This window comes from Macrobrachium rosenbergii, chromosome 12, assembly GCF_040412425.1.
Source record: "Macrobrachium rosenbergii isolate ZJJX-2024 chromosome 12, ASM4041242v1, whole genome shotgun sequence".
In the NCBI taxonomy this organism is placed as follows: domain Eukaryota; kingdom Metazoa; phylum Arthropoda; class Malacostraca; order Decapoda; family Palaemonidae; genus Macrobrachium; species Macrobrachium rosenbergii.
The window spans coordinates 56864175-56879697 of record NC_089752.1 but is presented as its reverse complement, the minus strand read 5'-3'; the positions used below and the strand labels follow the sequence as shown (position 1 = coordinate 56879697).

General features: G+C 36.8%; 1 protein-coding gene across 1 annotated transcript in view; it reads left to right on the top strand.

Annotated features, from left to right (window-relative positions):
* LOC136843676 (uncharacterized) overlaps nucleotides 1-15523 on the top strand; it is a 162102-nt gene that overhangs the window by 130104 nt on the left and 16475 nt on the right. The window contains exon 2 of the mRNA XM_067112238.1: nucleotides 1810-1989. Within this exon, the coding sequence (XP_066968339.1) occupies nucleotides 1810-1989 (180 nt within the window). The remainder of the gene's footprint in view (nucleotides 1-1809; nucleotides 1990-15523) is intronic.

Here is a 15523-nt window from a genome sequence, read left to right as displayed (position 1 = left end):
TCTGTGTTACTGATCCACTTATATAGATTTTCGTTACTGTTATGACTTACGGTTCCCTGGGTGATTAGTAGGCAGTTTTACTGACCCTCCTATGTGCGTCAGTAATAGTGCGTCTGTTTATCAGTACCTTTACTTTCTTCCTCACAATGGTAATTGCCATCCGCCCTTATTAGAAGTTATAAATCTTAAGAGGAGAATATAGATCATTTTGACAGTTACTCGAAGTGCCCTTGGTGAATTCCAGATGAAGCCCAGAGATGCGTCTAGGTATGCCATGATTGGAAGGAAGAGAAAGAAAGAGAGAAAAAAGGAAGAAGAACAAAGGGTTAAGGTACAAGCCATTGTCTGGCAAGGAAGTCGTACGAAATGAATGGTTATGTAACCCAAGGTACAAAAGGCTCCAGGCAGGAAATAATAACCGAAGATTAAGTAACTTCGTTGATATTTCCTCAAGTTCTGCACTATTTTTGCAGTTATAGAGATGGTGTATTTTTTGCTGCATCTTTTTATGGGTAGTTCCTCTGAGAAAGCTCCGATCTAGATGTCTCGATTGCCTAAGGATGCCAAAAATAAAATAAAGTGTTGCGCGGATGCATCTGATTTACCTCAATAGAATTACTATTTCGAGAGAAGTTATATGCAAATGATGTTTATTTTTTCCGACGACGGTTTCATTTAAAGGAAAAAAGAGCACGATAAAAACAATTGTAAAGTTGACATTTTATTTTTAATATTAATGTCGCTTAAGTTTTATAATAATAAACGGTATTAGTAATGAGTCTAGTAAAATTACTTTAATGAAAAAATGACTGTAGGAATATGCCAAGCAAGTTCAACCTTTGATTATAAGTTTTGTTAATTGATTATGAAAATAAAAAAAGGAATATTCTTCTACGCGTTGTATGTTGTGAAAGGTGTCTTTTGCATTGTACGTAAAGTTTCTTTTTCATTTCTCGCCTGTACCTGCAACATAAAAAATGGCCATCAGTTTGATAAAGATTTTTAAATATTATTATTATTATTATTATTATTATTATTATTATTATTATTATTATTATTATTATTATTATTGGGTTTTTCATATTATTTTTTTTTCTATCTCAGTCATCCTATTCGACTGGTTGGTATTTATAGTTGCATCCTGCCTCCTTACGAGTCCATCACTTTTCTCACTATGTGCGCTGTTTTTATAGCACACTCTTATTATTATTATTATTATTGTTATTATTATTATTATTATTATTATTATTATTATTATTATTATTATTATTATTATTATTATAAAAACCACAACAACAACTGGTAAGGATTCGTCAAGAACCTAGCTGGTAAGAAAGGTAGAAAGGCGAGGACCTAATTTTGAGTCGAGTCACTCAGACTGCACCAACCTGTTCTTAAGCTAAAGTCACCTCTATCAAATCAGATATTCTAATCTCTTCCGTCTACTCCTGTTTTGGTGCCGGTCCATAAAGTGCATTTTTATCTTACGGGACTGTCACATGTAACTACAGCTTGTATTGTTATGTATTAGTTACAAAGGGTCGTTTGGAGGGTTATTTCAGTGCCTTCTTCCTAATTATGGTATGCCTTAAAGAAGACTTGCAGTTAAATTAAAGTAAAGATACTAATGCCCAAAATGTGGGCAAGAGAAATCGCAGTTTGTCTCTCATTCATGGTGGGCAGAGGGCTTATTGTTTACTTTTATATCTTTATTCTCTCAGTATGAAAATGAATTTATTTTTCACTCGTTCATTGTAGAAGTAATAAAAAAAAACATGTTACTAACATCAGCGACTCATCCATTTTCAGCGTCATCTGGAGAAGGGCGGGTCCCTTCTGCAGGAGGCAGCGGCCACGGGTGAGACTGACAACAGCGTGAGGGAGCTAGCCCGGGCTCTCCACCTCCACCTTACCCAGTTCACCGAAAGGCTCCACCACACCAGAGATCGCCTTGAGGATACCGCTCGGTGCTACCATCTCTTGGATAAGGTAAAGAAATCTGAGGACGAAGTACCTCCACTCTTGTTTACTGTAAATATGTATTGAGTAACTTCGCTTCAGTCGTTCATTTTCAGTCAGTGAAGCTTATTCAGTTCTCCACCCAATTTTTTTTTTTTTTTTACCTTGAACTTTTCCACCATTTAACGTTATCTCTTCATTTTTCATTTTTTCATGCTTCTTGCCAGTTGCTTCAATTTATTCCATACACATTTCACACGGTTTTTGTATCTTTTGTCTTTCTTTTCGTTGACGTTATACCGACCGAAAGACACCATTTTTTTAACCGTTATTTCTAGCTTGTGTTTCGTATGTCACTCAAAACGCTTTAGCACTGGTCTCATGTTACACTATTTCTGTTCACTGGGTCACTTATTACAAGCACACACATGCATTTTATATATATATATATATATATATATATATATATATATATATATATATATATATATATATATATATACAGTATATATAAATGAATGTGTTTGTGCTTCTAATAAGTGACTCAGTGAACAGAAATAGTGTAACATGAGACCAGTGCTATGTATCTATACATATACAAAGATGGTGAGAGAGAGTGTCGTAATTCTGAAAGTCAAACAAATGAAACTGATGACTGTGTATTTTGTTTAAAGCAAAGACAAACTTAAATGGTCGGATTCGATCAACCTTGAATAAATGAAATATATTTTTGTTAATGGCTAAGGAATAACTCCATTCTTATTGTATCAGATACTGTTCACATGGTTCTTGCGTTTGCCAAGATTTAATAACAGTTTATATATATATATATATATATATATATATATATATATATATATATATATATATATATATATATATATATATATACAGTATGTGTGTGTGCGTGCGCGCTCGTGCGTGCGTTAGTTACCGTAATGCAATAGAAAGTATACTGCCCATTGATGAGGGAAAGCCCTCACAGTGACTAACGATTTTCTTTTCGCGTTTGAACTCTTTGACATGTCAAAAATTGCTACCCCGAAAAAAATCACTGAAAGAAAGCCTCTCAGGGTGTCATTACGTCTCCTTCCATAATAACTATATGTGAAAGTGTGTGTGTTATCGTATCGTCCGTGTTTTCTTGAATTTATTTCCTGAATCTGTTTGTTTCCTCTTGGCTTCGTTTAGTTATTGAGAATAGTTTAGATGAAAAAATCTGGATTTGTAAATTTTGTTATGAACTTAATAATATCGTTATTACATGGTTAGTTAGCATATAGGTATTCTGTTACGTTCTTCAACATACTGATTAGCATGAATTGATAACTAAATGCTCGTTTTATCATTTACTTACATTTTTTATACTGTATTTATTTATTAGTTTGTTAATGTATTTTTTCTTTTCTAGTAACTGATCTCTTCTTTCTCTATTTACTATTACCTTATTTTACTTCTGTCAAATTAACACCTTTGGAAGCTTGACCAAGTCAATGGCCCCCAAGGACTTGTTCCATGTGAACAGGGTTCATCTTCTGAATAATAATAATAATAATAATAATAATAATAATAATAATAATAACAACTAGGACTTTGCATTTCTCTTTGTGTTGAGCAACCGTTGTTCTGTGTGTGATTAAGCGCAGTGATTATTAGCAGCAGTTGACGCAGCAGATTCCATTTCTTAGACGTCGGTGGATAGAAACAAAAATGGTCACCATGGCTTCGTCCACGCACGGAAAGCGTAAAATCAAGATTATTTCTGCCTGAATACGGTGGTAGACCTCAACGCTGACACACGCCATTCCGTTTTAATGGATTTGTCTTGTCGGGATTTGCCTCCGAAGGGCGATAAGCTGATCGGATATGGAGATGTGTCAGAATCTGGAACTCCCATATACTTCTTATTCATTATATTACAGTATATATATATATATTATATATATATATATATATATATATATATATATATATATATATATATATATATATATGTGTGTGTGTGTGTGTGTGTGTGTGTCGTATTATTCCCCTGGGAGAATTTAGACCTGGGTCTAAATGAAACAAAACACTAGACAGTTGTATAGGAACCACGTCTTGTCTTCAGGAATAAGTATTTCACCATTGCACGATTGTTCATTATGGATTCAGACTGGTTTTAATGGTTCTATGGTTCTCTCTCTCTCTCTCTCTCTCTCTCTCTCTCTCTCTCTCTCTCTCTATATATATATATATATATATATATATATATATATATATATATATATATATATATATATATACCTATATATATGTGTGTGTATGTTCTTATGTATTTATGTATGTATGTATATTGCGCTAGGGTACCAACCATACCCTTCCCATACAGTATATCAACAACATAAAGGCTACGAACTGTAAAGGGTGTAAGGTCGGTTATAACAGAAGAAATTCATTATCATGCTAAGTCTCTCCTTTCAGCCTTGATGAACCAAAAGAATGTCTTGAAGAAGATGGAATAGGGGGAGGGGAAGGAAAGGTTCAGTTCTATCCACAACGGACCATTTTCAGGGTCATGTCTTCCTGAGGGGTCCAACGGATGAATGGACATGGAATGATGGGGGAGGGGCGGGGGGCGGTAGGACAGATGGATCTCGAGAGGTGTCAGACAAACTGGAAAATTAGTCTCTTTATCTGTTCTCTCGTATTTTAATCTGCAAACACCACCGGTGATAAACATGAATACAAAATGGTTTGGAATCTTTCCATGTAAGCAGTGTTGATATTGGATGCTCTAGCATTACTTTTACTTTGTGTTCACGTGGCGTGTCTATTCTGTTGCATTGCTTATATTTTTATTTATATATATATATTTAGAGAGAGAGAGAAAGCTAACCATTTACTTATTTCACCCTTGTGGCAATGTGTGTGTGTGTGTGTGTGTGTGTGTGTGTGTGTGTGTGTGTGTGTGTGTGTGTGTGTGTGTGTGAGAGAGAGAGAGAGAGAGAGAGAGAGAGATTGTGATCAATTTTTTGTTAAGCGTCGCGTCCTTGACTAGTTTCTGTCCTTAAATTGTTTATTGTTTGAACTTCGCATCATTATTATTTTTTCCCCTTACCCCCTTTTAGAAACGAGATAAAAAAGGAATGTTTTGTAACCCTGAGATTGGGCCTTGTGATAAGAGCTCATTTAACCCTTTCTCATCATAATGGATGGTTTATAATGATGTAGTGGGATGAAATGCTTGATAATTATTATGAAAAGGTTCTCTCTCTTTCTGCTCTAATGGGGTGGGTCGTTCTGTCAATCGAAAGTTGAAATTGCAAGTGGAAGAGAAATCGAAAAATTTAAGTGGGAAAGAAATAGTGAAAATGGAAACTTGCAAAGTACAGTAACTGAAAATAGTCATGAAGTCGTTTGAATAGGATAAAAAGAGTAATTACTAAAAAAAAGAAAAAGAGATAAGAAGTTGGTGTATGGGATATGTTGAGCGGTAATTTATTCCTCCAAAAGCTCCGCAATAAATATTTCAACAAATTTAAGGTTTTGGTTGTAAATGATTTCAAATAAAATAGGGAGCAAAAGTAAGATCGAGACAATCTTTTAACTTTTCGAATGATTGAAAAATCAATCAAGTTATTCAGTCAACGTCAATGTTTACTCATAGCACGGGCCTAGGGACCTTTACCCAAAAGGCGATCTGTAAGTGTGGTAAGGTACTAAAGGAAATAAGAGATCTGGTCTGGACCTCTGGCCTCTGAACAAACCAAAACGACTCTGAGTTGTGTCCAACTGGAATAATGCTGGCTGGCCGCCGACGTGGATAATAAGAGAGGGCGAGACGCCCTAGTGTACACGCCCATTATCATCATAGACTCCCTTTATCTCGCGTAACCGACAGTCTGGTCCTGGTTTTAAGAGTTTTTTCGGATATGTCATCTTATCCCAGTTTATTGCGTTTTTGTGTACAGTATATTTGACTATGCTATTTAGCCTCTTTATTTCAACTGCAGTGGCTAATTTCCTCTTGTCAGCAGCCTGCTAGCCTTACTGAATTCTGCGTGAGAGCAATCGTTAGCCGATTGTTCCCTTGTTGCCTCCTTTGTTTGTGTTTCACCTGTAATTTCTATCTTTCGCTTTTTTTCATACATTAATCTGTTTTTTTCTTATTTGTCTTGATTTCCTAAGTACGGTATCCATGAATATTACTGATGTAGTCCAGGGAATTTGATATTTCAAGCTGTGCCACTTTTATTGCCCAGAATTCGACGATGAAAGAAAAAGGGCTGCAAACTTAATAGCTTGGTTAATAGTTCACTTGATTATAGGCTGTGCATGTTGCAGAAGGGAAACATGCTTTCCCCCTTGGTCATGCCATTATTTAACTCCTCCGATAGGGATCTGCAGGTTTGCCAACTTCCATGGTTCGGGTTTCATCAAAATATGAGCTGGGAAGAATATAGGTTCAAAAAATCCGTTTTAACAGTAGGCAAGTAATTTATCATGGAGTTACAGGCGATGATGATTCATTAGTCCTTTTTCATAGAATGTGAATGAACTTTTCATGCGCGTATACATACATACATGCATTCATACATACATACATATATACTGTATATATATACATAGTTGTTATAATTGTAGTTTTTCTCACCTGAGGTATATTCTGGTTAGCTTTACTTGAATTTTTTTGCATAAACGTTACTCATAAATTTCGCACGAACTAAGAAAGCCCCTTTTAAAATTTTTTCACTTTTATTTTACCTGTTGTCCGTCTATAACCGCTGCACATTTACAAGGCCTCCTTGGTTATAAGCCTATTACAGGGATGTGGTAAAAGTTTTTCCTTTTCTTTTGGAGGAATTTTTGGATTTCCTTTTAACCGCGCCTATTCGAAAAGTTTCTTGGGAACAAAAGAACCTGTTAAAGAGATGTTCCCGCATGTTATTGATGGGAAGTGAAGGGTTGTTGGAGCTTTGTTTCAGAGAATCGTTTGGGAAAGGTGGGCAGTGGAAAGGGCATTCTTTTAAAATACCCATAAAAACTTTTTAACACACACACACACACTCAACGTGCGTATTTCCGCATGCGTGTATTAGTAGGGATTTCACCAGAAGATGCTATTGGAATATTTGTGTTCACCGTCTTGTATCTACTTGTATATCCCTTAGCATTGATTTGAAAGGGTTTACTTGTCGTTTTGACGTCAGATGACTTAAAATAATCCATTTTTTGTAGCCGTCCTATATTACGAAATGGACCGTCATAGTACTACCGTATATTTATTTCAACAAAACTTCATAGACATTCTTCTTTAAGCCGACAGACTGATCTGACTCTCGATAAAAAAAACAATCCTGTAATCCCATTGCCCTTTTGATGGTATCTGTTTTGCGAAAGGTCCTTGGATTAACCAGTTGAGATGTTAGATTAAGAATATGCCTTGCCAAGCATAGAAACCAGATGGAAATGAATGTGCTGTCATTCCAAAATTATTACCGAAAGAACTTAAAATTTTTTTGAATACTGAACGGTTTAGGGCTAACGTTTATCTTAGGACAGGCTGAGCGTAGGTGAGGGGGTGGTAGGAGCATCATCCTGAACCGGTTATAATCCCTTCGTTATCCTAAAACGTCGGGTAGTTGGGTTCGTTATGACCAAGGTCTTGGTTATGACTGGGCGTTGGGCCCTAGTGCGGTGTCGCTTATCGATTGGTATAGGGTATTTGTGGCCTCGTTAGGACGAAGCTGCCTGTCCTACTACTGTCTTTAGCTTCGATTCTTCCATTGCCCTATCTTCTCAAGGCCCTCCTTGAGTGCTTTAAGTCTTTCTTGCCTTGTTTACACCTGCGCAGGGTTCTTGAGTCTAAGTGTAGTTTTAACGCCTTCAAGGTTTGTACTTTTCAACTTCATGTGTAATTTAATTAATGAATATCATTGTTCAAGACGCGGTAGCAGATGACTGGGTATGACCAATGTTGAAGGAAAAACATTAATTATTGTTGGTGTTCTTGAAGTTTAGCGTTTTAAAGATGTGATCCGTAGTAAATGTTCATTCACTAATTATCAGGATATTATGTACAGTGGGAGACAGGATTATTGATTTTAATGAGGAAATGTATACATGTGAGAGAGAGAGAGAGAGAGAGAGAGAGAGAGAGAGAGAGAGAGAGAGATGCAGGGTTGTTGGGGTCAACTTATTAGAGCGGCCGTCAAGCAAGCAAACAAACACACACAAACAAGCAAGCCAGTAAGAGATTGGTGAATGGACCGGAAGTGGAGAGGAAACCAGCTTTTATTGAGCGAACTGACAGTACGGTGTTGCTATCAGTTACTGCTGTTGAGACTTTCACCAGAATTACGTCCAGTTTCTCGTTTGTTACGGAATTATCGACTTCCTCAGATCTCTCTCTCTCTCTCTCTCTCTCTCTCTCTCTCTCTCTCTCTCTCTCTCTCTCTCTCTCATATATATATATATATATATATATATATATATATATATATATATATATATATATATATATATATATATGTAATGTATGTATGTATGTATGTATGTATGTATAAGAACCCCTTGTAAATAAAGTCGTAGGTGATCCAGTTTAGTGTCAAAAATAGATTATTATAAAATTGTTGTTTTTAACGCTGGCAACTGACATGTTGTGATCTTAAAATTTTTCCTCTATCCCTGTTGTTATTTGGAAGTTTTCTTAGATGTCTGTGTAAACAGAAAGGCAAGACTTCCTGAATTATGTTTCCGTTAGACTGTGGTGTTCCTATAATAATCTTGCAAGGTATAATGTATTGTTATTGTCTGAAATTTACCGTGTAAATGTAATTTTTTTTATTATTTACTTGGCGTATTCTGGCGCATTGTTGTTCATGGTGAATTCGGTTATCTTACATTAATAATAATAATAATAATAATAATAATAATAATAATAATAATAATAATAATAATGGCAGTGTTTTGAAAAGACGAACGGTAACCATGTTTCAATTTTAGAGAGGTAAACATAGCAAAACGTATTACGAAACTAAACGAGAAAAATAAATCGCTGGTTTGTGAGATTTCGTTTTGTTTAATTTTTTATGTAAGGTCCATTCCAAGGGATCATTTTTATAGGATTTCTCCGTGTCTTCTTTTTTGGATTATAGAAGAGTCCAGTTGCTTTTATCAAGTTCTCACGTCCATAAAAGGAGTTCTTTCTAACGGTACTTTCATTAACAGTAAGAGATCATCAGAGTTCATTTTTCTGTGGTGTCTTTCCTTCTTTTTGCATTTTTTATTCTCTCACTATGACTATCTGCAAGTCAGTAGGTGAAAGCTTTTAGGAGTCAAGCAATAGTGATGCAGATCTATTAGAACAGCAAGGATTCTGCATTAAGTCGTTTGCAGACATCCCATTGCTGCATATATTTGAGAATTGGAAGTGTAGCAAAAATGTCTTTATCTAGCCAATGCCACAAGGAGAGAGAGAGAGAGAGAGAGAGAGAGAGAGAGAGAGAGAGAGAGAGAGAGACTCAGTCGTGAAGGGAACTATAGACCAGCCTCTGTATCTTTGGGTCATTTATTTAGTCTGAAGCCCTTAATTATTGTCCCACAGGTATTGCTGATTAGAAACTGCTAGTTTTCTGTACCTTAGGAAACTAATTGAAGTTTGTTGCTATTTTCCCCGTTTTTAATTTGACTTGCTTTTTCATTAGCGGTATTCGACAGCCCACTTCTCAGTCTTAACAGTTTTTTTTTAAATACTGAAGAATTAATACTCAATTACAGTCATTGCTTCACGATTCACAATCACAGTATGGGATGGTCATAGAATGTTTGAAGGAGAATTAATATTTGCTGGCTCTGTTCATAATCTGAACAATTATTACTCATATGTCTAACGGTATGATAATTATTATTTGTTATTGCAACTGTTGGATTTTATCCTAGTTACATCTGTAGATCCTTGTACTTCATCTTATATATTTTCTGAATCTCTGTATCTTGCTGTCCAACCACTCCAACTCCCTCTTTTCACTCTCTTGAGCGCTGAATGGTTGTAAGTTCCCGAGTGCTTGGCTTTATAGCCTACATTTCGTAATTCATTCATTCATTCAAAGTTAGTTTCAATCGTTTTTATGTTTTGCATTATGCCGATTTATGCAGCTTATTATTTTACCGCCATTTTTGTTTGTCTTGTGAAGAAAGTGCTTTTTAAGAAATAGAACAAAGGCTGAAAAGCAACAGTCAGATTATCAGCCCAGAATCAGAAGACGATTCAGTAGCGCAGAAATAATGGGTAAAAAAATATACAGTAATTTTATTGGCCTCTTAGTGGACGACCCCTCAGGGAGACACGACGTCCAGTACGTTTTGTGTGTGTGTGTGTGTGTGTGTGTGTGTGTGTGTTTTGCCTCTGAAAGAAAACAGTCAATGGACTGATGAGATTAAAATGCCTTCTTAGAAAAGGTTGTGTTCCTGTGGTTGCGTCCTACATTTCAGGAGGAGAGAGAGAGAGAGAGAGAGAGAGAGAGAGAGAGAGAGAGAGAGAGAGAGAGAGAGAGAGAGAGAGACCACGTGCGATCATGCTGGGGGTGGGAGGAGGATTCTTGTGTGGTCTAAGGAACCCCTCCCCCTCTTTCTGCGTGTGTGTCTCTCTCCCTCTTTCTCCCTCATCCACTTTTTAATGTTCTTCACTTTCTTTGGGATGTGGTGCCACCCACGGTACCAGCCATCCAACCCCTTTTGCTCTGACTTGTTTCCAATGAAATAGACTGCCATTGATTGGGAAGGACACACCCTTCATTTCTTCCTTCCTTCCTGCTTTCCTGCCTTTCCTTCTTTAACTTCAAAGCTTTCTTTATTTCGTTTATGAGAGAGAGAGAGAGAGAGAGAGAGAGAGAGAGAGAGAGAGAGAGAGAGAGAGAGAGAAACTTTGCTCTTTTGGGTGGGGTGGCTGTTTCCTATTCACATTTCGAGGTCAAGGATGGCTGTCTTCTTGAAGGGTCTTCATAAAATGTTGTGAGTGAAAAGTGACAGACATATTTTGTTTATTTTGTAAAATCTACTCAACCCACTCGATTATGTTTATGATTTGAGATAGTTTATTCGCCACGCATTCTTTTTTGTATTCTTTGTACATGTTTGTGGTAGTTTGCTGCCATATGTATTTCATGTGAACAATACTTCACAAACAAACTTTATGAAGTTATGTATATATTGACATTGTTTATATGGTGACGTATTTCGTTAGCATTTTGTGCACTGTTTTTCACTTTCCACTTAATGTTTCATTGCTGAATCGTTGTATTTCTATTTGAAAATAATTATGGGTTATGTGATTTTGCCAGGTGTGATTAACATTCACAATTAAGTTTTGGATTCCTTTAAATTGCCATTATGTTACTAATTTCTGTTGACACTCAAATCTCTATCATTCTTTTTAAACATTCTCCAAAACTTCTACAACATGTTTAAACATCACATTATCTAGAGCATATGGAGAGCAAAATGTTATATATTTACTCATTCATTCATTGACTTTAGACCCAGTTTTTCAAAGCTGTATGGTTTGCAAGAAGCTCCCTGATTTCCCTATTATAGTAGAAGATGACTTCCGAGTAGGGTAACTTACCCAACATTGCCAGGTCCATGTCAAATGCTAGAGGATGGCTTTCCCTTTGTTATTTATTGGCAAGAAATTGACTTTTTTTCTACGCCCTTGTTTATTTTTGTTTTTCTTCTACGTCCTTGTTTATTGTTGTATCTTTCGTAATCAGAAATCCATGTGTAAACTTTCCGGCTTGGAAACTTGTATATTCTTATGTAAACTGTATACAACTTTTAGGCTAGGTTTACATTACTTGTATTTTTAGATTAAGCAGCTCATTTAAACATTTGTACATGACTATGAACTGAGAAATTCTCTCTCACGCTCCCGTCCTTCAACCAGGACCCTGCTCCCAACGACCTTTCCTTTGGCTGCGGCTTGCTAAAAGGAAATGCTTCCAGTCAATCTTCGCGTATTAGGATCAAAATTCTTGTTCTGGCGGAAGCGGTTCCCTCTTAAGGATGCCACATTGGCGTATCCCTCCCGTCAGTGTTGGCATTAATCGCCCGCTGTGACGAACGAGATCGAGGCAAATACTAATCCAGTTAGTCTTGGTTCCCCGCTCTGAGGGAGAAATCCCCAAGTTGTGTGAGACTGCATTTGGATTCAGTGTTGCAAATAGGGATTAGGATTGGATTTAGCCGGTATGCGGTATATGCTTATTATTCTGAATGGAGCCAAGTGCATATAAGTATCTGAATTTAAATATGAATCATGTGATGTTCCTGTGTAAGGTACTACCAAAGCGCTTGATTCATGGAGAATTCAGACATTTGGAAAATATTTATGGCATAACATCTTCCTGGTATTATTGTTTTTGTTGTTGTTGTTGTTACCTAGTTTATTTACATTGTAATTATTTGTTATATTTGGTCGAATTATACGAATTATGATCATATTTATTCGTTTACCTTTCATACCTAATTTTGTGAAGAGGTTTGATAATGATAATAATACTGCATTTTATTTTCCTGTTAATAGTTCTTATGGCTTTGCGAAAATTACTTCTACTGATTATGACAGATGACCTGCTGCTAGTGCGAACGTCTTCAAGATTTTATCCATGAGTATGAGAACTTCCTCTTTGCTGATTAGCATAACTAATTTCCTCTCTCGCAACCATTTGGGTTTCTCAGTCTGCGGTTTTTAGCTTTCAGAGATAATCCGGTTGTTGTTCTTTGCAGAACATACAGAAAACAGTTCGTACTGACTACTCTCTCTCTCTCTCTCTCTCTCTCTCTCTCTCTCTCTCTCTCTCTCTCTCTCTCTCTCTCTCTCTCTCTCTCTCTCAATTTGTTCGGGTTGCAAAATGAGCAGGTTGAATTATGTAATTATATTTGATTCCTCATAGAAACCAATAATCAGGGTGGCAGATATACTGCCATTTACCGTTGCCGACGGGTTCGTAATGATAGGGCTTGGTAACGCCCTCATTTCCTGTGCCTTATGTGTATGGCACTTTATTTATTATGTGCTCAACTGTTGCAGGAAACTTCCTTTCAGACGCTCATGGCGTTAGCTCCACATTTTTTAAGGGCAGTTCTCTATACAGAAAGAAAAAAAAGGTGCTGTATTTCATAGATTTATTGGGCGTGCGTCTGCTTTCTTTTCCTAAATCTAGGAAAATGTGTTTATGCGTAGTTTGCACGTAGAGCGTTCTCTGGCTGACGTGAATGACGTGAACATGATTCACTGAGACACTGACCACGACTTCCGCCATCGAAATTTCTCTTTACAGTCACACACACGCACACACACATACACAGAAAACGTCCGACGGTTTTCTTCTAGCTTGGATTTTCTAGAGATTTTCGAATCTCCCAGTAGTTAGTGTCAGTAGCACATACTGGCAAAAGTTGTCGATTGTTGTTTTGCATTAGTCGTGTCTTCCTGAATTCATGTTTTTGTTTTAATTGCTGTCTTTTTGATTTAGGGAGTGTTTATTACTAATGGCTATGACTTCATGATTTAAAGTGATTAAATGTTTTCTTGTTTTCAAATACGTGTACTTAATAGCCATGTATTTGGAATACCTTCTTAATTACAATGTTTATTTTTAATATCCATGTCTTCCTGATATCAAACATTTATTCTTAACTGCCATGTCTACCTAATTCTAAATAATTATTTCCGATAATAATGCTTTCCTAATTTCGGGTGTATATTTGTAATAGTCATGTCTCCCTAACATGTTGGTACATTCCGATCGTTCGAACGATATTGTTTGTTTACTCATAATTGGAGAAGGCCCACCACAAACTTTTTCCTGTCATGGAAGAATTCTAAAGGGGGCGGCGGGGGCGACTGGAAGGGGCGAAGAGTGGATTAGTCATTCCTGGATGTGGAACACTGACCACTCCTGCTTTCATTCTCTGGCCACAAAATTACTGTTCAGTGGCCTCTTCAGGAAACAAATTCCCACTGTAGAAGAAAGTGCATAAATGGGGAATCGCTCTCTCTCTCTCTCTCTCTCTCTCTCTCTCTCTCTCTCTCTCTCTCTCTCTCTCTCTCTCTCTCTCTCAAAACCGTTTAGTCAATTAATTGCTTGCAGAAACTTCATAGCTCCTTTTGTTTGACTTGCGATGTTTTTATTTCCCTGAGTAGTGAGGATTGTGGATGTTTGTATATTCATTTCTTGGCCTTCATCATCGTATTATTACTATTATTATTATTGTTATTTGTGGGTTTGTTGTTGTTTTATATAACTCCGATTATAACTTATTCTCTGGTCGAGTGTCTTCATGTTGAACTGTGATAAGGGTGGCTACGCATGCAACATGTTGATTACTGAGGCTTAACTGGACCATCACAAAAGCGTGTAATCTTTTAGGCGCCATGGGTTCGCGTTAGACTTTGTTCACGCCAGCATTCGGTGCAACTTTGAAAGATTTTTTAAAAATAATTCTAAGTGTTTTTTCTTTTTCTTTGGTCTTTAGTGTAAATGTTCATACAATACAAATCTATTATTTTTCCATTCTACTTATAATATTGTTTTATTTATTCTAGACGTATGCATTACTCTTTCGTGTGTGGCTGATCGGAAAGAACATGGAAACAACAATGTCGGCTGAATGCTTCATTTGGTTCTGTACGGTATTATGACTATATCGATTACTTTAGAAATAATTAAATAACAGTAATAATGATAACAATAATAATTGTTGTGGTTAGTAGAGAAAATGTGTGTACCAATCAAATCCTTGCTTCTAAGTATTAAATAAAAAAAAATTGGGGTGGACCATGAATAGCATTCTTCGTATATATTAAAGTCCCGAAGAACGGGCGAACAAATACTTTCTCTGAACCGAATAGTTAATTGAGCGACGACGAGACAAAGATTGGGGCTCCCATGGGAACCATACTGTGATGTGCGGAGGTTTCCGGACGACTAAATCAAGGTTGCATGAAGGCAGGTATTATTAATTTACTCTCGCTGACTACCTGCATATGCATGGGCACTTAAAATATACCTTTGCACGGATGGGTGATTACCAGCGTTGATGATTGGACCGCTGAGAGATTTCTGACGTGAAATCGTTATCATATGTTGTCGTTCTCGATCGTAGATACTTTATTGAAGCGTCACAGTTCGTGACTTTTCGGTAGCCACTAAGAGTACGTATCAACGTCGAAACTTTACGTTAAACAAAACGACTTTTAAGCGCTGGTCAAAGTGTCTTCCACAAAAGGGTAGGACTGCACAACATCTGCGCACGTCATGCACATATTTACAGTATTCACGTACTTATGTACAGTACAGTACAGTACAGTAAAGAGGCAGAATGTAGGTCGTCATGACCCCTGGTGTATCTACTGTAGATTCGGTGCACCACGATTAGCTCTCACTTTTTGTGTGCACGTGGTGGCACTCTCATGTAAGTACAGGGAAGACGTGCTGAATGCTTTTCACTGTCGACTAACCTTGGTCCATATATGAGTTGTATGAGGGCATCATGTGAATGCCCCTCCTCACTTTTACCATTC